At 53.9% G+C, this 25,532-nt stretch overlaps 1 protein-coding gene across 2 annotated transcripts; it reads left to right on the top strand.

Moving 5' to 3' along the window:
• The first annotated feature begins 1,843 nt into the window (after positions 1-1,843).
• LOC133494680 (protein phosphatase 3 catalytic subunit alpha) lies at positions 1,844-24,831 on the top strand. Of its 2 annotated transcripts, XM_061808718.1 has the most exons (14): positions 1,844-2,063; positions 11,458-11,658; positions 13,048-13,172; positions 13,347-13,458; positions 13,574-13,719; positions 14,168-14,307; positions 15,215-15,292; positions 15,401-15,495; positions 16,206-16,278; positions 16,949-17,074; positions 17,155-17,226; positions 18,797-18,881; positions 19,564-19,661; positions 23,211-24,831. In XM_061808718.1, exons 1-14 carry the CDS (start codon positions 2,003-2,005, stop codon positions 23,542-23,544), a joined length of 1,746 nt encoding a protein of 581 aa, XP_061664702.1. In that variant the 5' UTR covers positions 1,844-2,002; the 3' UTR covers positions 23,545-24,831. The 2 variants fall into 2 exon arrangements, with proteins under 2 accessions (XP_061664702.1, XP_061664701.1); XM_061808717.1 differs by lacking the exon at positions 16,206-16,278 and having other exon boundaries at positions 1,857-2,063; positions 23,211-23,538.
• Positions 24,832-25,532: the final 701 nt, after the last annotated feature.

Below are 25,532 nucleotides of genomic sequence, written 5' to 3'. Positions count from 1 at the left end.
AATCGAGGTGCCGACGTCGATCGGAACGCCTAACGTCACGTCACGATGACAGAATCCGTCACTCAGCTCGTACGCTCGAAGTGGCGCCGGCCAGCGCGACGCCTGTGAAAGGCCCTCGCCAATGGCGACGGTCTCGGACTCTCACCGGGATCGGCGAATCCTTTGGCGGCTTTCGCAAAGAAGTGACGAAGCAATCGTTTGTCTGAGGTTGAGCGGGTGCAGTGTTTGGCAACGCAAAAAGTTCATTAAAGAGCGCTCAAAGGCGGTTCTGGGCCTCGCGGGAAGTTCTTGCTGCGCCCCTTTTAGCAGAGTCGAGGATCGATGACGGAAGCTGACGAAGCCATCAATCTTCGACGCAATGAGCCGGGAAAGAATGGGAAGCGGCTAGAATGCGTCGCAGGGGGGAGCCGGGCGACGGACGGATTCTCGGTTTGCTCGGCGCTTGTCCTTTCCGCAAAAGACAGAAGACGAATACAAGCGAGTGGCCGGAATCTGCCGTCTCTTCATTGCCGCGGTTGGAACTAGCGGATCAATCGCAAGACGCGCTTTGGGGACGGGGCCAATCGGTCGGTTTCTGCCACTCGCTTCCGGGTCGGTCGACTGACTGAGCTCGACGTTGAAACGCGATCGTAAATTTTGCCACGTGAACGTCTGGAGATTTCTACAAATGAAATATCGATCCGCTTCCTCCCTTGTTCAATCGTTGTCGATCACGATTGCGACAAATCGTGCACGTAATCAATGACTTTGCATGAGAATAATCTATTTGGCTCTCGGGGGCGTTTGAACCAATTAATCGACTCTGCTCAGACGATCACGTGCGTCGTCATTTTCGTTCTTTCAATCGGGCAACATCCAGAGCAATTTCAACCGGCACGTCGAGATTTCAGCCAACGAGAGGTGCCGGCGCGTGGATGGACCGCGCCGCTAATTTTAAAAGCGTTTTAGTAGCGGTACGCAGAAACGTTTGATCTAATAATTGTCATGGTCCTGCCAGCACACCTGCGCCTCATCCTCGCCGATTCACCCCGGTATTTATCGGACCCGGGGGCAACTCATGCCCTGTTCCTGCACTCCCGTATTCTTGATGGTGAACCCTGGCGTATTGACCTCCGCCTGTCCTCCGACGTGCTCTCTACGCCCGACGTCCCGACTACCGCCGCTCCGCTCGACTGCCTGCCCGTTCCCCGACTTGGAAACGAATAACAACACTTTTCTCGAACTACCTTTGCGTCTCCGGAGTCCTGCATTTGGGCCCTCCCTCCGTACCGAGGGGTCGTGCCAATAATGCGTTGCAAGGAAGGAGTCGCCGTGCGGCGGGCGCCGCCGCGACTTTTGTTTCATGTCGATGACGTCGCCGATGAATCGACTCGAACTCGACTTTTGACGACCGAAACAACGAAAAGACTCGATCTGTGTTTTTATTTGCGCCGCTCGTAAGGCAAAATACTACTACCGTTAAAAAAAAAAAAAAAAAAAAAATAACCACAAAAAAAAACAACCCTAACCCTATAAGGTAGGTGTTTGTTTTGTTGTTATTTTTCATCACTTATCTGATCTTACCTTAAAACTAGTGTTTTTCAGAGCGAGGCGGGGGCGGGGCCCGCCGCGGGGCTCGCACCAATGGGAGCGCGCGCCGAGCACGGCTGGGCGGGTCGACGGCGCAAGTTCGGTTCGCTGTGCGCCCGCCCGCCCGCGCCGCGCCGCGCCGCTCCCCTTCTCTCTCCCCGCGTTGCGTTCAGGCAAGTGGAAGCGGAGGAGCACGAAAAAAGCTGCCGTCGCTGTATTTTTGGCCGCTGACAACCCGGCGCCGTCTTGCCCCCCCCCTCCCGCCCCCGCCCACCCTCCCCCCTCGACAAGTTGTCCGGCGAGAGCAAGCCAGCGTTTTTTTTTTTTTTGTTTTGTTTTGTTTTGGGGTTTTTTTTTTCTGTGCGTGTGCGTGTGCGCGCGCGCGCCTCCTTTCCGCCCCAGCTCAATTTTTTTTTTGGGTCGACTCCTGGAAATGTCCGAAAACAAGCCGAATGACGAGCCCAAGTTATCGACCACGGACAGGGTGGTGAAATGTGAGTATCGCGTTCGCTCGGCTTTGTTTTCCGTCGACTTGGCGATGGCCGACTGCTCGCTCGGCCGTGGAGGAAGGAAGAGAAGCGAGAAGCGTGTCAGCCCAGCGCCGACGAGGAAGTGAGAGAATGAGAGTCGTCGTCGTCGTCCCCCCCCCCCCCCGGTTGTTGGGCTCCGGACGAGCCGCAGTGAAGCTTTTCGGCGTTCTGGCCCGCCAGGCACCATTGCAGCCCTGCGCGAGTCCGACGAGTCATTTGTGTCCCCCCCCCCCCCCCCCCCGATCTTCTTTTTGCGTGCACGCCGTACTACTCGCGCCACCATTGCCGATTGTTTTTTTTTTTTTTTGGGTGGGGGCTGTTGTTGTTTAAAAAAAAAAAAAAAAAAAATCTGCGTTCCTTCCGTGTGGCCGGCCTAACCCATCCCGCCTCGTGCGTCTGACAATCCGGCACGAGAAGCCGATCGATTTGCGCCGCAGACACTTGCATGCAAATGTTCATCTCAGGCTGACAAGGGTTACCTCCACCCCTCCCCTCGGTAAATAAATAGATCAATATATTGCCAATTCCCAGCATTTGTAATTTTTTGGGTGGAGGGGGGGGGATACAATCTGTCATTTTGGCCGATATTTCTATTTGGTCGTTTGAAATGAGTGCGAGAAGAACAAAACAAACAACAAACCAAAAAAAAAGGAATGGATTCGGTCTTAACGTTGTCCGCCGACCGAATACAAACACGCGAAAGTGCCATAGACGGGCTAACGAGAATCATCAGCGGTTGTGATGAAGACTGGGGCCATTTTAAATCCAAAAAGGTCGAAGAATGATTAACCGACGATCAAAGGGCGTTGTAACGCCATGATATTGAACATCAGGAAATCAACAAGCAACAATTTAGTAAAAAATCTTGAAAGAGAGCAGGCCAATGTTCGACACCTGAGCGGAAAGTTCTTTTACTCATATCTTTTATTGCAAATATTGCCAAGGAGCTGCACAGCCAGCCAGGACCATGACAAATATTCTCTGTTCTGCTCGAGTACTGCAGTGCGGCTAACGGATGCCATTTTGCTCTGAAGTCACATTTTTTTTGTTTTTTTTTGTTGGTTTTTCCGGAGGAGGGTTAGGCTGACTTGCATTTTCATTCGCTTGAACGGTCAAAAGATGACGCGAGAGCTTTGTGTTCCAAGCACGGCACTCGTTTCTGGAGGCAACGCTTGAAGTCAGCGCGACCAAATAGTCGAGCTTCTCCCCCGCGTGCTCGAACACTGATGGTCTCCTTGCAAAGTCGGCTTGTTGAATCCGTTCGGAGACGTGCGCGTGTATTTTGACAACACGGCCGCTTGGCTTCGTGTGTACAAAGCAAAAGTTTCAGGCTCAAGGCGTGAACTCGCTCGGCCGTCGGCCCGACTCGGCATCCTTTGTCTTTGTTTTTTGGGGCGCGTTGGGCGTCTTTTTGCGTCCTCTCCTCCGTATCTCTGGCTTTCCGGATTCTGAGTTGTTGACAGCGGCATTCGGAAGTCCATTTCGAGTTTGAAGCGCACTTGGATTGCCTTGATGGTGACGTTGGACGCAAGTGAGGAAGCGAGGACGGGAGTATCCGCCGATGTGCAATCAATGCCAAACGTGTGCCGTCCACTTTTCTTTGCTTATCCGTGGTCGGGCAGCCACTTGCGAGACGTTCTCGGGCCACGCGAGAGACGCGGTCTCTCCGGCACGTCCGCGGGATCACCTCGCGGCGGGAACGCCGATCCCGCCTCCTCTCGACGCGGAGGACCATCGGATGACCGAGGTTCTCACCCGTCCCGGAAGGGAGAGTCCGCTCACCCTGCCCAGGAAAGCCACTTCAGCCGCCGTTCTTTCGGTCGGGGTCGGAACATAGATCGAACGGTACTTCGGGAGTTCCGCCTTTGGGCTTCTCTCCTGCTCCTTCACCGCAAAGTCATTTGGCCTCCAAAGGGCATCAGTCGGACGTCCAGTGACTTTGGCGACTCCTCCGTCGGGCTTGACGAACCGTTTGCGCTCGTCAGATTGAGGAGGAATCAAGCTCCGTTGTGGATTTAGGGCACGGCACAGCGACGGATTAAGCTCCGCATAGAGGGATGAAGGCGGCTCGACTCGGAGTTTGTAATCCGACTCTGCGCGTTACGCCCGCTAATTCACGCGAACAAATGACGCATGGCGCCCGAATAGCAAAGAAGCTGCAACGACAAGATGAAGTTCCGAGACCGCACGCGACGTTGAGCGAGTTCTAGACGCCGTCAAGAACCATTTGGAAGGAAGACGACGACGTCGGCGTGACGCCGGGCCCCTCTCGCGGCGGATCGGCCTCCGTCGTGCGTGTCGACTCGCCGGGGGGCGCCAGCTGGCGGCTTCGGGTCGGAAATCTCCTTCCTCACCCCGCCGAGCGGGCGCTCGTGTGGATTTTGTACGCACACTTGCTCCCGATTGTCGTGCGGTGAAAACATAGCAGTGGCGGAATTCGATGGTGAGCGGGGACAGGGGCAAGCCCCCGCATGCCCCGCTTGGCGTGTTTCTTTTCTTGAAATAGAAGGAAAAGGCTGTCGTAGGCCGGCTGCAAAGACGTTTCATCCCGTTCCCCCAAAGCGTTCCGCGGCTGCGCTATCGGGCGTCCGTCCTGACGCCTGCAGTTTTGCCCACGTGCGACTTTTTGAAGGGGATTCCCGCACCAAGGCCTGTCTTCAGGCCCCGGCGGCGGCGTCGTCGTCGTGTGAAGGAAACCTTTGAGCGCTTTTCTGCCCGTTTTTCTATTTCCTTCCTTTCAGCTGTCAAAGTTGCGCGATTCCCGGCTGCCCTCGGAGGGCCGCGGCGCCGCATTCCACCGCGGTTTCCGGTTGGAGTTTTACTCGTTTTGTTTTTAATCTGCTAATGGCGCGGAGGAGGACTTCATGGCATTTAGATGAGGCTGCATTTTGTCTATTCGATAGCTCGCAGCCATTGCGCAAATGAGCAAAACCGCGGCCAATTGAGAAGAGGCCCGATTCCAGATGGATGGAAGCATTTCCTTCTGGCCGCGTTCGACGTCACCTGACTTTCAGGTGTCGCTCGCTCACCGACCCCGTCGCGTGGACACGAGAGAAACTCCGGCCCGCAGCGGTCGGCTTGTCCTTCTTGGAGTCGAGCTTCTTGTTTCCGTCTTGGGAACTTTTCGTTTTTTTTTTTTTTTTTTTTTTTTTTTTGGCGCACGCACGTCTCTTTGATGTTGATTTTGGGCAAATGTTTGAACATAAAACAACCAACGTAATGTCATTAACGACGGAACCCATGGGCAATTTTCACACATATATTGCTTGATTTTTGTAATTTACCATCAAACTAAATGTGGAAAAAAAAACCCAGTATCGTAGGTAGCGTAGTAGCGTCGCTGTTGCAGTCTTCCCCCGTTACGCAATAGCTATTTCAACACAAATGGTGTAGCAACACACGGAAACGGTTCCATTTTTCTTTGCGTTCTTCTTGTCATTTCTGCATATTTTTGTGAATTCCAATGTTCTCATGCTTTCAGTCGAAAACACTTGAGCGGGAGGGGGCTGGAACGGATTCGCGGCGGTTCCGTTCACTTCAGCGGGGAAACGTACGACGGCGCCAAGTTGCAATTCTGTAAATACGTGTTGACCCGCAGCATATTGCGTGCATTTTGTTCGTCCTGGCCATCCATGTATCGATTCTTTTTTTGACTTGAGCGTGCCGCAGGGCACAAAAAGGCCTCTCAGCCTTTATCCGCCCACGTGGCAGGAGGAGGCGTGAGGACCTGGCTCGCTCGCTCAAAACAAACCGAATCGTTGAATCGTGACTGAGGTGCGTCGACGTTGTCGTCGTGGTCCAGGCCGCTCTCCCCCTTGGCGTGAAATTTCATGATCAGCTGGCGCTTATTGACTTCTGGTATGTTCAATGCCATCGCGGCTAAATGCATTTTGGCGCGTGCTAAAACGCGGTTTTGCCGTCAGCCCGAGGCGGAGCACGGTAAGCCCCCCCCCCCCGCCCCCCCGCTGAAAATGAAGCCCACTCATTGAGAGTCGGCCTCCGCAGTTGCCAGGCGATCGCATATCTCATCAGGCCAGATTTTGCGGAGCTTCGTATGTCCGACGGTTCCCTTTGATTATTCTTCCTCGCCTGTCTTAGCGTCGCCGGGCAATCTTGCCTTGCGCTCGGCGATTGTTTGATCCCCGATGCTGTCTGGCGCCGTGCTAGCAGAGAATCAGTCAAGCGCGGAGGCGTGGGACGCCCTCCCTCACGGGTATCGTCGTAGGCAATGAGATCCCCGAGCGAGTCGCGTTTGCCCTTCTTTTAAAGTGCCGCGGCCGGGCATCGAACTCTCCGTGGGTCGAATCCCGCAATCACTGGCCAGAACTCAGTCATAGGTAGAGTGTGCAGCTTAACACTGGTGCGTCTGCAGCCGTGCGGACCCTGCGCTGGTCCGTTGCGGTGAAGACGGACGGAGCTAAGTCGAAAGGCGGAGCTCTCGATTTACCGGTCGAGCTCCGCTCCTCCCCTCACCGACGGGCACCAGCTGCGGGTCGCGACCGAAAGAACGAGATCCGGGATACGAGCGGCCGAAAAGAGTTGTCCGGGCTCTCCCTTAGAGAACGGGGCGAGAAGCTACCCGTACGAGAAGCGCTAGAAAATGGATGGACCAAGAATGCAAAATACATTTTTGCTCCGGTGAGTCAGAAAATTGGTTGGTTGATCCATTTGTTTGAAAAAAAATCCTTCATTTGCTGCAGTCCTGTGTCACAAGAACAGCGTGCGTTGGGTGTCTTCCCGAAAGATCGCTAACTCGCGCCACGTCACGAAAGGCGAACGTGACGGCTTGATCACGTCGCGGCTTCCCGACTTCCATTTCGATCGCGACGCCGGTGTGTCAGACTCGTGTTGTAATAGCAAAACAGCCACGACGGTTCCCTTTATAGAATGTAACGGGATCCCCCGGGAGGAATGCGGTGAGCGTCGGGCGCAGTAACTCAGCAGTTTGAAGCTTGCATTCGGGTTGCCCGGGGGGGTGCGCGCGCGCGTCACGCCATCGCCGTCCCCAAAACTCACTTCGTGGTCATTTTCCATCTCGCGCACAACCTATGACTGCGTTCATTTGCGTTTCTGGGCCCAAACAGATGGCGGAGACGTACAGCGCCGTCTCTGTGAAGCCGTATTTGCTTTGGAGGAAAATAAACAGAATGTGCGGCGGAACGGCCGCCATATGCTCGCTCTTGTTAGCGCTGACGGCGAAGGAAATTGTTTCGAGGAGCGCATTTAATGAGCTCTTCGTCACCTCAGACCGGCGGCACGTTTGCCATTTGAGCAAGTAAAAGTGTGTTTGCGTGACGACGGAGAAAGGGAGGAAGTGAAAGCGACGCGCCGGAGTGGACGGAAGCGCGAGCCCGAAAAAGCCAAGCGCGGCGCTCGACGGCAGGGACGGGCGCAAAGCCCCGGGCGGCCCGAACCTGGACGGAAAGAAGGCCCCTGTGTGACGTCGCCTTCGGTTTGAGCAAAACGCCGGCTCGCTAACTGCCTTTTAATCCGGCGGCCGGCGCTAAAGCCTGCACAGATGGCGCCTTGGGCGTAAAAACGCCGCCGGTGAATTTGACGTCATGACGGCTGGCGGCAGAGGAGGATGATTTACTCTCAGCTCCGTTTGAGCCCACGGGCCTTGCTCTAATGGCAGCTACTTGAGGGGCTCCGTCGCAGGTTCTCCTCTCATATGGCGAGACCAAACTTTTGTCTTGCTTTTCCTCCCCCCGCTGACTCAGAATTCCTTCGCTCGTTGGAGATGCAAATCTCTTTCCTCAACTCAGGCCCGCTCCTGCACACCCTCGCGGTCCTGGCCCCCGATGCCGCCGTTGGCTTGACAGGTGGGCGTGGGCCAGGGGGACCAGGAAGTCGTGAATTTTGTTTTGAGCTCTGGTTAGGTCTTGGCAAGAGGCGGGAGGAGGTGGCCGGGTGCGCCATCCCGTTGCCTCGCCACCTGTCCTCTGAAAAACGACGCCAGAAATAAAAGTCAACCTCTAAACACACGATGCAGTACTTGGATCACGTGGATCAGACTTTTTGGGCCTTTCGGGAAGTGGTTTGTCACATACGCGAGGCCGCTGTTCCTGCAGCCGCAGCCGCAGCGCAGCTCGCCCAAATTAACAGACCGTCGTGACAGTTGGAGAGTGCCAGTCAATTTTAATTTCTTGTTGTCATCTTGAGCGAGCCCTTTGTCAGCGCCCGTGGCCAATTTAGGTCCGCGTCGGGTCCGGCATCCGCCGTCGTTCGCAAAGTGTCGGCGCAAATGTAGCCCGGCCGGCCTCGTCGGCGCCGCGTGAGTGTTGCAAATCGCGGCGCAGAAACGTCCGCCGCTCAAGCTGCCAACGAGGCCTCCTCGAGAGCTGCCGCGGCGCCCCTTCGACCGGATTATGTTGCGGAGCGACTGCGAGTCGAGAAGTACGAGCCCCTGTCGGTCCAAATTCCTTGACTTTGGATTGGAAATCGGCTTGAAGACTCCAAAACCATGACTGGTTGATTTATATTTAATTGACCTTTTATTTATCTGGTTAAGGGCAGGAAATTGTCGAGCAAAACTAGTGCTGATGAAAAATGAAAGCAGAGCGTGCGGGCGGGCGGGCGGTGGTATGCGCGGTGAGCAGGGAGCAAGAACAAGGGTGGGATCTCGGAGGTTACCCGTCGCGCGGTGGGCGGCCGTCTGCCATTTTATGGCGCTTCTGTCGACAGTTTGCGGTCCTGTCGCGCAGATGGAACGACATTTCATGACATGAAAAGATACAGTGGCCCAGCTGGAAAGCGTCGGCCTCGCGGTTCTGAGGTCCCGGGTTCAATCCGGCGCACTTGGCGTCGGTTTGCTGCCGTCTTTGTCCCCCAAACTTTTTTCGCGATTGCGTCACAGGTTTTTCTCACGAGCAAGTAGGCAAACCCCGCGCCCCGCTTTCCAGATCCGTTTTCTCGGTCCTCCGATGTTCCGCCGCTGCCGCGCTCCAAAGCTGATTACGGCTCCGTCCCTAATGAAAGCTAATCCTGTGTCACGGCGTCGCGGAGGGAGGGGGCGGCCGCAGACGTCTTCTTCGGGATCCGTCAGAGCGGCTTTCGTAGGAAATGCCGGCTACGAAGCCGCTGAAACCGGATCGGTGGAATCTTTTGAATGCTTTTTTTTTCCCTTCGGATTCTGGATGAAAGTGAGTGGAGGTGCGCTGACCTCAGGCGGAGGTCAGAACGCCACGGTTGTTTTCGAGCGCTCGCATCCTTTTAGAGCCGTGGCCTGAGCTTCCCTCACGGCAGACCAGGAAGTGGACTTTATTTGTGTTCGGCGCTGAAACTGCAACAAAGCCAAGCAACATCGCATAACGAGCTTTCTTTTGATAAAAGATTAAGATCCGGGGCTGTTTCCGTGGCAACCCGGCCTGCGGGCTTTCATCCCACGTCGCCGCAGAGCGAGCGTCCGCTTTAGCCGCAACGGTCAAGAACTGTTAGCGGCGAGCTAACGTGAACCTCATCGACGACGACGTCGGAAAAGCGGCTTCAACGTGCGATTATCGTTGGGTTGACGTGCACGCGGGCTGAAGTTGAGGAAGACTTTTCTGATCGTCAGCATATTGATGGGCGTTGAATATAAACGAGTGTGTCGGATTTGGGGAGGTGTTCAAACTCCGGGAAGGTGGTGGTCCTGGATGCCGCTCCCGGTCCTGGATGCCGCTCCCTCGCTCGCTTCCCGTTCCCGTCGTCATTGCCTGGGATGTTCCCAGCAGTCATTTCGGGGGCCTTTTTCTCTTTTTTTCCATCTGCGCACGGCACCTGCTGCTGCTGCTGCCGCCCCCCCCCCCGCCCCCCCCCCCCCCTCCGTCCCCAACCCCCGCTGCACGGCTTCGTTCCCTTACTGCGCGCAGATGTAATCAGCTCACTCAAATACGCTTTTCCACAAAGCTTTGCTGCGCTAAGCGTTTTGTCCGAGCCGCCTTCCGTCACTAATGCGTCGTGAAGTGGCGCACGCCACTTTGTGAATTAAAAAAAAAAAAAAAGGTTGCCCCCCCCCCCCACCTCCCTCCAGCGCTCAAGCCCACGGGCCCACTATTTGATCAAATCCTCCCACCGTGAAGTCGACGTTGGAGCTCGTAGTGTGCAGTATTCACCGGTTATTGGCGGAGGGCGGCTTTTGCTCGCGGCTTCCGGCAATTTTCCGAGCTGGAAACTTAAAGCGAGAATTGACCAAAGCGAAGCTCGGCTCTTGTCGGGGAACTGAAAGTGTAACCCGGACTGAAACGAGCACATTTCATGCAATTCCTGCGGTGCCCTGACCTACCCCCGTGCGGAGTTGCTATTCCATCCCGGCGACTTTGTGTCATGAATTCGTGAAAGCCGGGCACCGACGGAGCCTTCGGGAGTCCCGCCGGTTGGCGCCTCGATGAAAATGGTGGCTGAGCGCAGGGACGCGCGGCCGCTTTTTCGTCTCCACGCCGGCACCTCCGGCCTACCGTCGCTATTGCTGCGCGCCGTGCGGCGGTTTGGCAGAGGTGAGCGTTAATGTTGAAAATTCCACGAGGGAAAAGTGGGGCGTTTCCCCTGTCCCGCTTTGGAGGCAAAGAAAGGAGGATGTGTTGAGGGCAACAAGCGCACCTTTCTCGGGGCTTATTCTTGTCCAGGTTTGCTTTTATTCTTTTCCACCCCGATGGCTCGCTGGATGTTCCCAGGCCGCATCTGAAAGGGCGCCATTGTCGCTCCGCGTAACCGTTCTTCAGACGAGACGGCGGCCCAAATTCTCCGGTCGCCTCGAGGGCCGGCAGGTTCCGGGCGAGCTCTGCGGAGTCTTCCGCAAACGGAGGCGCGTTCGAGTGCTCTCGATCCCCAGAGGTCATTTTCCAGACGCTTTTCAACCTTAATTCGATTGCCGTGGTCAAACCTTACTAAAGGGAAATTCATCCACAAACGGAAAAACTGTCGACGTTGCAACTGTGGAAAAAATGATTTCTCTCCCTGACGACGGATGGACGGCCGAGGCCCAATCTTTATCTTCTGCGCAAAAGCTGTGCTGATGTGAAAACGGGGCAGAGATTGGATCGGATTCCCCCCGGTACTCTGGTTGAAATATCAATTTGAGTTTCATGTGTGCCGATTGCAAAACGGCTCATTTGGGCCGGCAAATATCGTTTGAGTGAGCGGCGATCTGCTTTCCGCTGATGTCGCCTTTAGCAAGGATGGACGTGTTATTTTTAAACGAAGGCACACTTTCAAAAGCCTTTTTGCCATTTAAATTCAGGCCGTCGCACGGAAGTAGCAGATAAACGTTTGCGATGCGGCGGTGTGTGTGTGAAATGTTACTCTTTGCCTTTTAGTGACGCTAGCTAGCACGGGCGTGTTTTAAAAATAGAGATCTGACATTTTGGTCTCAACCCCGCAGCCGTCCCCTTCCCGCCCAGCCATCGACTGACGGCCAAAGAGGTGTTTGACGGCGAGGGCAAGCCCAAAGTCGACGTGCTGAAGGCCCACCTGACCAAGGAGGGCCGCGTGGAGGAGGCGGTGGCGCTGAGGCTCGTCGGAGAGGGCGCCGCCATCCTGCGCTCGGAGAAGAACCTGCTGGACATCGAGGCCCCGGTGACGGGTGAGTTCGTCCGTGAAACCGGATCGAGACGACGCGGTCGGCGGCGTCTCTCCTCGTTGCCACGGCAACCGCAGCTCGACCTGCTCCCGGGGACCGTCAGACATTTTGAGAACGTAAGCGCAGTTGAAGTCGATTCTCGCCTCGAGGAGGGCGGATGGAGCGCTTCCATTTTGGGGGGGGCTCACTGCTGCCTTTCCTCCTTCCTCCATTAGACTTTTTGATGAGCCCGCTTCGAAGCTTTTCAAATCCCGCACAGGATCGATGGCAGCAAGCCGTCATTAAGTGGCATCGTTCGCCACAACTTCCGAGTCGCGAGCCGTCGTCTTTTGCCTGACTTGGGTGCGGGCGGCGACACGGGCCCCGCGACCAGTACCGGGCGTAGCCGCGACCCTTTTTGGAAAATGCGCGGATGGGAGTCACGTCGCTGGAAACGTATCAGCCGGGCGGCACGTGAGCTCCGTCGCCGTCGTCGTCGTCACGACCCAGCCGGTCTTCCGCCGCTCGACGAACCCGGGCGCCTGGGAACGGCCCGTGTGGGTTCTGAAGCCGCGTTGTGTAATGGCCGCCCACGCCGTTCCCCGCCGCGCTCGCTTTTAACGCGACGAGCGGGCCGCGGTCAGAACGGATTGTTTCTCGCTCCGGTTAATTTCCGCCCACCTCTTCTTCTCGTGCGGGCTCGCTTCTCGCCTCGGGTCCGCGGCGACGAGGAGGGGGCGGCGCACGTCCGTGGGCGGGCTGGAGCCGAGTGACGGACAGAAGAAGAGCGCGCCGCTATTCCGTCCTCTCCCCTTAGATTACTTCTGTTTCTCAATTACTCGGGCGTTTCCATAGCAACCTCCACGATTCACCTTTGTCCGGCCAAGCGCGTCGGACGGAGCTTCTCCGTGCCGCCGTACAATCGACGACGGAAAGTTTCCAGTCGGGGATATCCGGGCTTCCCTCGGAAATTTTCCACCCCTTTTGGGGGGGGGGGGGGGGGTGAGTGCGGCCGTTGTCTTGATGTCACTAAGCAACATTTTACCCACTTCGCACAACGCAAATCTGCCTTTGACGCCCACGCCAACGTGGAGTGCGCGGTCGCAGAAAAGGAATCCGCATGGAAGGATTTGCGCTTGCCGTCCGCTGACGTTTGTCCCGATTCTCCGACCGGGTCGACCGTCGCGTCGGGCTAAACCCGGCAGGGATTCAGAGGGGTGGAATTCGAGTGGGGGTAAAGGTAAGCAGACTTCTCCCCCCCCCACCCCCCACCCCCCGCCGCTATTGGGACTCCAGCACATCTGCCAATTTGGACGTTTCGAAAATGTCGGATTGCGATGCTGTAATTGCCAAACTGTGATTGAAAATACGTCAATAAGCCAATTCATCAATCTCAATGTCGTCCACCTTCAGTGTGCGGCGACATCCACGGGCAGTTCTTCGACCTGATGAAGCTCTTCGAAGTGGGAGGCTCGCCGGCGTCCACTCGCTACCTTTTCCTCGGGGACTACGTCGACAGAGGGTATTTCAGTATTGAAGTGAGTGGGCTCGTTTTGGCTTTTGTCGCATTGCGCTTGGGTGGAGAAACGAGGCGGATTTTTGGAGTAAAACGCGCGGGTGTCCCGCGGGGCGAGCCGGCTTGCCCCGCGCAGGCCGCAAATTGTCACAATGCTTTGTGCGTCAACTGCCTGTTGTTGTTCTTTGGTCCGCAGTGTGTGCTGTACTTGTGGGCCTTAAAGATCCTCTACCCCAAAACTCTTTTTTTGCTGCGCGGGAACCACGAATGTAGACATTTAACCGAGTATTTCACTTTTAAGCAGGAATGTAAGTAACCATTTTGAATCCTAAATCTCCCGCTCGTGACGGCAACTTTTGGGATGGAGGGCTTCCGTCCCGCGTCGGCCTGATGTCCGTTTTCTCCCCCCCGCCCGTTTTCCAGGTAGAATTAAGTATTCCGAGAGGGTGTACAACGCGTGTATGGACGCCTTCGACTGCCTTCCCCTGGCTGCGCTGATGAACCAGCAGTTCCTCTGCGTACACGGAGGACTTTCTCCAGAAATCACAAATCTGGACGACATCAGGAAGGTATGCGGCGGCTGAAATCACTCGATCGCAGCGAGGCGAACCCCGTCCGTATTTTTGGAGCCGTGTGGGGTTTTTCCATTTGTTGTTATTATTGCAGAATGTCGTGGAACGCTGACAAAAGTTGTCAAGTATGTCAAGTCATGATTGAGAGTGGAGGGAAACCAAGCTCATTCTTTCTGTCAACTTGCATCCTTGGAAAATGGATGCGAGCTTGTTTGGCGTTTTCTTTTCTTTTGAAAATATTTTGATTCAAAGCTTCCAGCGTCCGGACTAAATTCCGTCATATCGTCGGGTGACTTTTGCGAACGAGACGTTCTCAGGCGGCCGTGTATTTCCCGCCCTCGTTCCTCTTCCGGCTTTTCTTCGGGTCACGTGAGGCCCTCGAAAGCGACCGCGTTTGGTAAAACGGGAGGAGGAATTTGCTGACGTCCGCTCTTTGCTCTTGCAGCTAGACCGGTTCAAAGAGCCTCCGGCGTACGGACCCATGTGCGATCTGCTGTGGTCCGACCCGCTGGAGGACTTTGGGAACGAGAAGAGCCAGGAGCATTTCACGCATAACACAGTGCGAGGCTGCTCCTACTTCTACAGGTCGGTATTGCCAGCAGTTCTGGATCCTATTCGAGCCTACGTAAGGCAAAACAATCGCCATCCATCACCCCCTGCGTCCCTCCTTTTGCGGCGTGACGCTGCTGAGGCCGGATTGAGGATTTCTGTAGGCCACATTCGCTTCACAGAGGAAGCGCACGGATGTAATGAGCTGGCGCGTGGCCGCAAGGCACGCCCCCCCCTTAATGCATTCAGCAGCCCCCGCTGTCGGTTACGGCCTGACTGACGCTTCCTTGGCTGCGGCGAGCCAGCACAAGCAGTCAGAAATGCCTCCGGTCGCCAAGAATGCATTTTCTTCTGCGGCGAGCTAATATTGCGGACGGCCTTTTTACACATCCCGTCTAGGTGATGTCATGCCGCATTCGCGCTCACTTCCTCGCGACGGCAACCGAGCCTTTTTTTTTTGCGCGACGTGCGGCTTTTTTTTTTTTTTTTTCGGTAACGCGCACTCCGGCTTTATTAGCTCTCGTTGAAATTTGAATGTCCAACCGATTTTCGGCCGATTTTTCCACGCCGCCGTCAGACTTTTTCGAAATTTCGAAAGACTGTCAAATAAACATTTGCAAAGTGGTCGCACCTCAGGTAGGTTTAACGGCAGAAGACCCGTTTTTTTTTTGTTGTTTTTGTTTTTTTTTAGCCCCCTCCGAATCGACTTGAGCATGGTCTAACAGTGGCAGATGACATCCCCCCCCCCTCTCCGTCTGTCTCATGTGTGACACTTGACATTTAAGCTTCCATTTAAAATAGAAAGCACTGGTTGAAAACGTCCCCTCGGGTCGTAACGTAACGTTGAACTCGTCTCTCTTTGTATGACGTGCCTCACTCTGGCCGTCCTTGATGTGCGGACAAACTGGATACATTTCCCTCTTTTTGTCTTTTGATGCTGCAGCTACCCCGCCGTTTGCGACTTCCTCCATCACAATAATTTATTATCCATCATCCGGGCCCATGAAGCGCAGGATGCCGGGTGAGTCGTGGGCGCCTTCGACAAAAAAAAGCAAAGCAAAGCAAAGCAAGGTCTAGTCATCCTCTCATCTGTTTTTTTTTTTTTTTTTTTTTTTTAAATCTTCACCAGATATCGCATGTACAGAAAGAGTCAGACCACTGGGTTCCCGTCCCTGATCACCATCTTCTCCGCACCCAACTACCTTGATGTGTACAACAACAAAGGTGAGCGCAGGTTTCGCCAGCGCTCGGATCTCCCGAGCCCACGCGAAGGCCGCGGTCGGAAATCTGAACAATTTTGGAGATGGCTCGTTGCGGGAACGCCGGATGTGACGTTCAAGGGGATGGCAGCGGAGGACCGGCCCGAACCTCCGTCACTCCGAACGCTCGGCCTATTTACTCGATATAAAACCACTCATTAAGTAGCAGATCTCTGTATGACAGTTCTACGTGCATCCGGAACCAACGACTTTGTGAATTTACAGTGGTGCTGTACCGTGCTTCCTTCCGAAGGTTTTTGAGCTCCGAGTGTGGGCGGGGTAGGGAGGTGAGGTTGGGGAGTTGGCAATATTGCTTGCGGTTTCATATTAATGGAAGGCTTTCTGCTGCGTGGTTATTGAGTGCCAACAACGCTGAAAGGTTTTGCTGCTCGGCCAAATATCGCAAAGCTTTCCGGAGCCGACAACGACCGCGACGATTGCCTTGGAATCACATCGTCGGACCGTACGGAAGCGAAGAAATTAAACGGGCTCCGCCTCCCTCGTTACGGACGGCAGACCGGATCGATCGGTTGGGCCAAACCGAGGCCTTCCTGGCGTTCTTCATTTTTAGCTTGGCGCCGGGTACGCTCAAAAGGGCGCCGCTACAGAAGGTGAAAACAAAAGCGCATTAAAACCGCTGGACAATATCAAATATTCCCTTTTTTCCTATTCCAGATGCAAATAAGAAGCTACGGCATGTGGACCCCACGTGGCCCGCTGAGAATCCAACTCTGATTATCACAATACCGTGAGGCAATAGGAAGTGTTATTACAGTCCAATAACCGCTCTTCTTGCGCCAGCTTACGTCATCAGTCGGTGTGAGAACCTTGTGCCTTTGAGCACTTGAAGCTTGGCGCCAGCAAGACTAAACCGGCGCAACCTGATCCAGGAGCCTTGCGGGACATGAAGTCAGACCGGGACGTCGGTCGGGAATCTCCGCGGCTCCCACGGCAGACGGAATAACAGCGGCCGTTACCGGGGAAATATGCTTGAGGCACTCCCGCATTAATAATTAATGGGCAGACCGCAGCCCGCAGCCTCTTGGTGTTGCCGTGGCAGCGGCCTTAGCTTCAGCACCCCCCCCCCCCAACACACACACACACACACACACACGTTCTTGTTCTCAGTGGCAGCTCAGCAGAGACACCTAGTGGCTGCAATGTCCCATTACATTCCTCAGCGCAGGCCCTCCTACCAAGAAGTGACGGTTTGTTTTTGTGCAGCGCAGGTCGTCGGGGCTTCCTGTCCCTTTCACGGGAATCCGCGGCGCCGACCTCGACCTCCGCGACGTTACCCACGCGGCGGGCTTCGCACGTCCCTTTTGTCGCGTCCCGACCGCAGGGGTTGAAAGGAGGAGCAATTTTTGGATGCGTGTTTTCAAACCGGCCCCTGACGGCGCCCCGGTTGTTTCTTGCAGCGGCCGTGCTGAAGTACGAAAACAACGTGATGAACATCCGACAGTTCAACTGCTCGCCTCACCCTTACTGGCTCCCCAACTTCATGGACGTCTTCACCTGGTCGCTGCCCTTCGTCGGCGAGAAGGGTCGGGCCCGCCGTTCCGCGTTTGCTTTCGACGAAATGGCGAGCGCCGCCGCTCACGGTTGTTGTCGGTCCTCTCCGCAGTGACGGAAATGCTGGTGAACGTCTTGAGCATCTGCTCCAACGACGAGCTGACGACCGACGACGAGCTGGACGGTAAGCGCGATCGTCACCGCCGCGCGTGGCCGAGCTGAGGGACTCGGACTTGCTCACGACTGGACTCAATTTTGCTTCGGTTGTTAGTCCCGCCTAAAACGCGGCACTCTGTTCCGGTTCAACGAAGCACTATCGGACGAGCGATGTTCAACTCGACTCAACTTGAGACGCGCTTGAAACTGGAAGGTTGAGACTTGAGACTGGAGACTTTCGTCGGACTTCCACGCGACCTATCCGCACCCCGTCTTTTCCCCGACCGTGATGGTGGCGGCCGTTTTGTCCCGCATTCCGGCATTTTGTGGACATTTTGTTTTTCTCACCAAAGGGGAAGTTTTCTTTTGGTCCTCTCCTCCCTCCCGGAGGCTTCTGTCACTCATGCGCTCATTTCCCACGGTTGCACAACAGCATATATTTCTTTGACATAATCATTAACTTTCTCTCATGCTGTGTTTGTTGTCACTCTTTTTTTTTTTTTTTTTTTGTACGTCATCTAATTTCTCTTCTCTGTTTTCCAGAGTCGCTTTTCTTTCTGCTTCTGTTTTTTTTTTTGCGTCCTTTCCCCTTCCCCTTGCTGTTCGCCTCCTCTTTCATGCTGCAGCCATCCATCCATCCATCCATCCATCCACTGACCTCTCTATCCCCTTTTTCTTGTCTCCTCTTCTGGGGATGTTTCATGAGAAGGACACCTAATTTATCCCCCCAAAAAAGGTACAAACGTGAGCCGTGCCGACCGGTCAGGTGCTTACCGTCTGCTTTTGGCAAGAAACTAACCTGCGACCGAGGCTCGTCGTCGTGCCTTAGCTCAGGAAAACGTTGAAAACCTTAAATTAGGACAGCAGCAGTTCCCCGACTTACGAGTTTCATTTCTATGACCTACGGTGTCTCTTCACTCGCTTTACTTGTATTTCAAATCGGCTTCGCGTTGAAATGAAATACCATTAAGCCCCCCCCCCACCAAAAAACAAATGAAATCACTTTTTGGTTACGTTTTTCAGAGCGAAAAATGCAAATTAGCAAAACAAGAACTGTACTGCTTTTAAAGAGTGCAATTACTCTGCATACTCAAGCAGCTCCTGATTTCGCACACGTACTGAAAAGCGGAGCGTGGAGAGTCCGTTGCAGATCCACACAAATGAATGCGGCCGTCGTTGCCAGCTGGAAAATAGCCAGAATTTACGCCGTGTCGTTTGCGGGTCCCAACAACAAAAAGAATCATCATAATAACAACGAGGAAGCTCACTGCGTTTACATCGGTAGCAACACTGGGGGGGGGGGGGGGTCGCAGTTTTTCAGTCTAATTTATGGCTCGAAGAAGTGATAGTATTTTTATCGCCACTGTGACAGTCGTGAAGTGTTTTGTTGTTTGAAAACCACTTCCAAATAAAGACTGATTCTCGTAAGTCAAGGTACGACTGCATGTCTAGTTGGAATGTTGACCCCCCCCCCCCCCTCCCTTTCCATTGATGTAACGGCGGCGGCGGCATGTGCGCGCCGTCGCACCGCTCCCCGACTCGGAAGCCATCGCCTACGTTGGCCGGCGGCTGATTGTTTGTGACGTCCGGCTTTACAGGTGCCACGGCTTCTGCGCGCAAGGAAGTCATCCGCAACAAGATCCGTGCCATTGGGAAGATGGCCCGGGTATTCTCTGTGCTCAGGTAAATTCCCCGCCCTTCGCTGTGACGTAGACTGCGTTCCGACGCCCGCTAAGAAAAAGCTCGCAGGAGTTTGTCGATTCCTCCGGGACGGGGAAAACATTTAGCGTGATTAGCGTAACGGCCGAGGCTGAGGGCTACCTCGTGAGCTGTTTGCGGCAAATTTCAGACTCAGTTCATTCCGAGTACGTAAAAATATTTTCGTTTTAACTTACGGTAGTAAACAGCTATTTTCAAATTTGAATTCACGTAAGCAAGTCAGATTCAGAATTTAAAGCACAAATCATAGTCACAATTTGTGTCCTGCGGTATTTTTAGAACATACCTCGCGAGCTACCGTTCGACCCCTGCGCTAACCGGTAAAAGTCACTTCCTCGGCACATATATTCGGTCTCCCTTTTTTTTTTTTTTTTTTTTTTAAATAAATACGCTCGCGAGCGCCCCCTTGTGGCCGTTAGAAAAAAAAAATGCAGAAATTAGCCGCAACACCGCTGTGAAAAAAGTCGCGGCCCGAAATGACAGTAGTTGAATGGGGATCGCAGTTTTGCAGCTAAGTTCCGATCCGACAGGGAAGAAAGAAAATGAGGTGGAGGCTGACGCTCGATGGATTATTTGGCAGGCATTTTATGTTTTTTTTGTATGGTTTTGAGCGCTAAGCGGCGTCCTGCGCGTGCTTGCGTGTCAGGGAGGAGAGCGAGAGCGTGTTGACGCTGAAGGGCCTGACCCCGACGGGGATGCTACCCAGCGGCGTCCTCTCCGGAGGGAAGGAGAAGCTGCAGAACGGTAAGCCCCGCGTGCGCCCCGCCGCCTCGCCCGCCGCCCCGCCGGGTGACGCGTCCCTAGCTAGCCGTGTCTTCTTTTGTCCTTTGCTAACGAAGCGCAAAATGCTGTATGCACGTTCAAATATCATCTATCTCTTCTTTCTTTTTCCTCTCTCCCTAGAAACTGCAGGTATATTTGGTTGTGCAAGTATTACGCCCCCCCCCCCCCCCCAGTTTAGACATCCCGCTCAGCCTCTCATGTTGAATTCCAAACATCTCCGCTAATTTGCCATGAGAAACGGTCATGTTTTTTTTTTTTTAAAGAAAAAAGAAAAGCAACCCCGGTAGTCGTTTGGATCTCAGCAGTAAAACGAATGTTGTGAATGAAAGGGGAGCTGACTGCCTTTTTTATCCACAAACCCAAACAGGAATCTGGTCCACTTGGCTCATGCACATTTTGCAAAAGCAGGAATGTTTTCACTCGATTGTTGTTTGGACTGGCACTTGAAAAGCGGGCGGGGGGGACAACCCAAAACCGAGAGCGGATCGTCTCCAACTTTTTGGCAGAATCCAAACACCAATCAACCCCAACTACCATCCGCGCCGAGTTAAGTGACGATAACAAATTCTTACTCGTTTGAACTGAGACGTATTTTGTCAGGACAAATAATGTGAATATTAATACACTTTTTGGACTACGAGTGCTGAAACTCTTCATTTGAGCCCCGACAAATGTGTCAACTGTACGCAGGCACATTTATGGTTCTGTGATTCGACAACAAAACTGCGTCGGGATTCGAAACCCCAACTCCAAGTCGGGTTCGGCCTTTCCGACTTCGTGCGGACCGCGGCGCTAGAGGAATGTTCTCGACTTGAACCAAATCATTTGAGAGTTGTTAAAAGAAGCAATAGTGCATGCCAAAACAAAAAAGCGTACTTATCTTCACTTTCCCGATCAAGTTCGAGAGCCCCCTTCCCCCCCGGTCCAGACCCGAGCGGGGTCAAGTGCTGAAAGTGTCCAAAGAGTACAAAACCTGTTTGAGGCCAAGCGAGGTTACCGGATTCCTGCGGCACGTCGGAGACGGTCGAGGTGACCGGACGCCGGCGCGCCGCTCGGCGTCGTCGTCGTCGTCGTCGTCGTCGTGCTCGTCCTCCCGTCCGTCTTTGTCTCCTCGTGCCGTGCGTCCGCTCGACGCGGCGCCGTCGACGTCTTGAATGCCGAGCGGACGGTAAGTGACGGACGCGAGGCGGGCGGTCCCGGCGCTTTTGATCCCGCCTCGTCGACCGACCGCCTCGCGTGCGCGTCTGGTGTCGTCGCTCGTCTGTGTTTGATGAGAGAACGGCCGGCGGGGGCGAGCGGGCCGGCCCGAACGGGCGTCGCCCTTTGCCGCCGAGGCCAAAAATGACACTTTGCTCACGCTCAGCAAGCCATTTTTGGCCCGACAACACAAGTCTGTGTCCGTGTGAGAGATTGTTGGGTGTGTGTCTTTGCCCGTGATTTTTGTCCAGTACAGCACTTGATGAGTCTCTCTCGAGAAATGTGGACATGACGAAATGACCTCCTTTATGCTCCCCTCTCTCATTGGTCTTTGCAACCCCCTCTTCTTCTCTTCAGCTACTATTGAAGCTATTGAGGCCGACGAAGGTAAATAACCGGGTCCGGCGGCCCTCCTTTTTGTCGCACTGCGCGGGGGGTGGGGGTGGGGTGCTTGAGTGGCGCGTGTCGGGTGGACGGACGTGTGGCGTCGTGGAAGTTGCGAGCGAGACGTGCGGGGGAGGGAAGCCCCGTGGCCACGCGCGTTTGAAAGGGGAACTGCTAACGTTGCCCGGGGAACCAGGGGTGCCCGGGGGTCAGATGTCAGAAATGATACAACAAGAAATGGCCTCACCGGCGCTCCCAGTTGAACCGCCCAACGTTAGCGTTACGCTCGCGCTGTCGTCTCGGGCAAAATGGGACGTGCCTGCAATCGACAAGACCCCGCCGTCCCGCCACGGGTCTCGGCGAGTTCCCCTTTGAAACGGCCCGAGCGGCTGTGCCGTTTGTCCCGGCTTGAACGTTCCAATCGGTTTCCCTACCGCGAGCCATTTTCTTCCATATCCTCGATATCCAGCGTGAAGGAGATCAAGGATTTGGGATCGGCGACTTTCCGCGTTGGCTCCCTGCTTGAGAATCCTTGCGAGAACCCCCAAAACTGCGTGGTAAATGCTACTTTCCCCAGCGTGCCGATAACCCGCGGCGACCCAGCTAGCCGACACCCCCCGGAGTCCGCGCGTCCGGGAGCCGCTCCGCCGTTTCCTCCGCGGCCTCGGTATCCGGCTCGAGCTTTGGCGACCGGTACGCTCTTTGCCCTCACTAGCGAGACACTTTTGGCTGACTAGCGCACAATCACACACGTGTGCTGCACTGGAAGCACAACTATTATCGTGTCTTTTATAATCTCACACAAGTAAGACTTGCATAGCTTCGTCTCACTAGTAACGCGTTTGCCCGACTCGTGTGTCGGTAAATTGTCACGGCGTCGTGGAAAATGTGTCCGACGCGGGTGGTTTACTCGTGCGCCAAGTACAATTCAGTGCACACTTAGAGAACGAGTGCCAAGTCGTAGTATTACCAGTGCGGCACATTCACAAGACAGTCGACTGCTAGTGACCTGGATGGTCTTCCTTCTGAGGAAAAAGAGTGTACTAGCGCACGGATCCCAGACTGGATATGAAGGCCCGGTGACAAAGGCTGAAACCCTGTTCCACGTTGCCTTTGATGAAATTTGGAGGTAGCAAAATAGGAATTGATCGGACGTTTCGGCTAGTAGTTCCACCCCGTTGGCATTTTTTGCCGCACCCTCCAAGCAGATGAGCCAAGCGGTTAGCGCACCGAGCGTCCTTTGTGCGTGAGCTCCGATCTCAATGTGGTTCCAGTTTGTAGACGTCTCAGTGGGCTCCACCGTGCTTTTCTTTCCTTCCGTCATCTTTGTCTCTGATTACCCCCCCCCACCCCCAGCCGGCGACATGTCGGTTTCCGTCTGGACTCTTCGGGGGTCGTCGACGAGAGTTTGCCAGACAGGACCGACGTGGCGCTCGTTGAGGGAGTTCGGAAATCCTCGTGTCTGTCTAGTTCTGTTGTTTCAATTCACAGTCGTCGTCCCCCCCCCCCCCCCCCCCTTGGATAAACATCAACGATTGAGCTTTCGAATGACTTTGACTTTCAATTCAGTCTCACACGGGAAGTAGCACACGAAAACAAGAGTTCAGAACATTTTGTGGTGCCTGCGCAGAAATGACACCGACCCTAACCCTAACCCTAAAAAAACCAAAAAACTGAAGGATGCAAAAGCCCAGACCGAAGACCGTTCCCAAATCTCCTTTTTTGAGTACGGCGGTGCCTTGAGGTAGAAGTTGAATTTGCTCCATGACTACCAAAATTATCTTCGCTTTTCATGGAATCCTGCCCCCCCCCCCCCCTGAAAAAAAACCTAATTTTTTTCTGGTAGTGCCGTTTTTTTTTTTTTTTTTTTTTTTTTTTAAAAACGATCAAAATCGCCCGATGACAGCCAACGGTCTTTCTTGTCCGCAGCCATCAAGGGCTTCTCGCCCCAGCACAAGATCACCAGCTTCGAGGAGGCCAAGGGTCTGGACCGCATCAACGAGCGGATGCCCCCGCGGCGGGACGCGCCCCCCTCGGACGCCAGCCTCAACTCCCTCAACAAGACGCTGTCCTCGGAGACCAACGGCACGGACGGCAAAGGCGGCACCAGCGGCGGCGGCCAGTAGATGGGGGAGTGGCGGGGGGGGGGGCGGTGTCATGTCACTTGCTAGTCTATGAATATGCCTTCAGATTATTGCTAAATTATTTTGCTCAAAGCGCTGGGCGGTTGGACGAAAGAGAGCGAGCCAAAGAGGATGGCTAGTTTGGGCTTTTCTTTTTCCTTCTTCTTCTTCTTCTTGGAAGAGCCTCGCTTATTTACCTTCTTACTAACTGTTGTACGTTTACAAAAAAAACACAGCACTAAAAAGGACAGAACATGAGATGCCGTTTTTTTTTTTTAATGTAAGGGTGTACAAACTAAGAACTATTTATTAATATTTTTTTTTTGCTCCTCTTATAGAATAGCTCTGAAATAAATTAGGCAGTCTTAAAAAGAATGTTGTGGAAATGCCAAATAATGGAACGTTTTATGGTTTTGTACATATTACGCTTACCTCAGGTTCTTTTGGTGTGCTTTGACCCGATTTATTATTTTTTTTCCTTCTGTATAATGGCTCAACTCGATAGTGATGACCTATTTTCTCGAGTTTCATAACTGGAATTTACATTTACCTATCATTTGCTGATATGTTTTATTTGTTTGTCTCTGGGTTTTTTTTGGGGGGGGAGAGAAAGTTAGATTTATTCAGGCTTGCTGGAAATGAGTGTTTTCATTTTCTCTCTCTCTCTCTCTCTCTTTTTTTTAAGTATTACGAACAAAATAAGAAGAGAAAAACTATATTGTGTGAAAAGAAACAAAAGAATAAAGCGTCTGCCTATGCATGTTTTATAAAAGTCAAGGAACTGAAACAGAAAATCTGAATGATAAATATTTGAACTATATTGCTCTTGATTGAAGATACGCACTACTGGAAATATTTAGCTGGATTTTTTTGATCTCTCCCCCCACCCCCCCCCAAGGCGGTCCACCTTCTTTTCGAAGATGACGACCACTCCCCCCCCCCTTTTTTTTTTTTTTTCAAAAAACGGCGCTTGTACGTGCAGCACACAGTCCACTTGAGCATGTTTGGCAATCCTTGTGAGGTGTGTGCGGTTACCACGTGGAGCTCAAAAATGCATGATTCGCTGTTCCTGTCATGTAAGTGGGCCGGGGGGGTTGCTTTTGTTCAGTTTTCTAAATGTGCCACAGAAATTGTCATTTGGTTCTTCTGTTCTCGCGATTATTGCTATAATTTGGAACTCTTGCTTTGTAAATCACTCACAGGTTTGATACAGCTCAATAACTTTCAACGAAAACTGTTTTTTTTTTTTGGGGGGGGGTGCAGAAATTGCTTAAGTGCCCGAGTAATTCACTACACAACATGAAGCCTTGCTTTCTTTTTTCTTTCGTCATTGAACTTCAAAACTGTTGGCAGATGAGGCATGCACTTGCAACTCTGAAAAACTCGTATTTTATATCACTGTTCAATAAAACTGTGCATGAATTTCAGCTGGAGCAAACCCGTTTGACTTGCTTTGCTCGCGTCGAAGCTGCAGCACACAGCGTTCGCCCTTTGGAACTGCGAGAAATCATCCAGCGGCATTTATCGTTTGTCTCTCCGGCGTGTCCCGGGTGGGACGTGCCCGGAACACCTCACCGGGGAGGCGACCGGATCGGGCGCCCCGACCGCCTCATCTGGCTCCTCTCGATGCGGAGGAGCCCCTCCCGGGTGGCCGGAGAGCCCGGACGCCTTGCGGAGGAAACTCATTTGGGCCGCTCGTATCTGGGATCTTGTTCTTTCGGTCCCGACCCGCAACTCCCATCGGTGAGGGTAGGGACGTGTAGCGACCGCTAATTTGAGAGGTTCGCCTTTCGACTTGGCTCCCTCTTCACCACAAAGGACCGATGCAAAGTCCGCATCGCTGCAGACGCTGCACCGATCCGTCCGTCCGTCCGTCGATCTCCCGGTCCATTCTTCCCTCACTCGTGAACAGAACCCCAAGCCCTCGGGCCGGGATCTCATTCCCGACCCGCAGCGGGCACACCACCCTTTTCCGACCGAGCACCGCGGTCTCCGATCCGGAGGTGCCGATTCCCATCCCAGCCGCTTTACGCTCGGCCGTGAACGTTGGAGATGACGGCTCGATGAAGCCAACAGAACCGCAGGAGAGGTGCGATGCTGAGGCCACCTTCTACGCCTCATCACCGGG

The sequence above is a fragment of the Syngnathoides biaculeatus genome, chromosome 21, assembly GCF_019802595.1.
Source record: "Syngnathoides biaculeatus isolate LvHL_M chromosome 21, ASM1980259v1, whole genome shotgun sequence".
NCBI lineage: Eukaryota > Metazoa > Chordata > Actinopteri > Syngnathiformes > Syngnathidae > Syngnathoides > Syngnathoides biaculeatus.
Note: the sequence above shows the minus strand (reverse complement) of the source record. Positions and strands in the feature narration are given on the sequence as shown.

What these genes read in the sequence shown, in the direction of transcription:
- LOC133494680 (XM_061808718.1), top strand. Translation starts at nt 2,003, where the DNA reads ATGTCCGAAAACAAGCCGAATGACGAGCCCAAGTTATCGACCACGGAC. An exon ending in CATGAAGCGCAGGATGCCGG is followed by an intron (nt 15,293 to 15,400) that starts GTGAGTCGTGGG and finishes AATCTTCACCAG; the next exon opens with ATATCGCATGTACAGAAAGA. An exon ending in GAAGGAGAAGCTGCAGAACG is followed by an intron (nt 19,662 to 23,210) that starts GTAAGCCCCGCG and finishes TCTTGTCCGCAG; the next exon opens with CCATCAAGGGCTTCTCGCCC.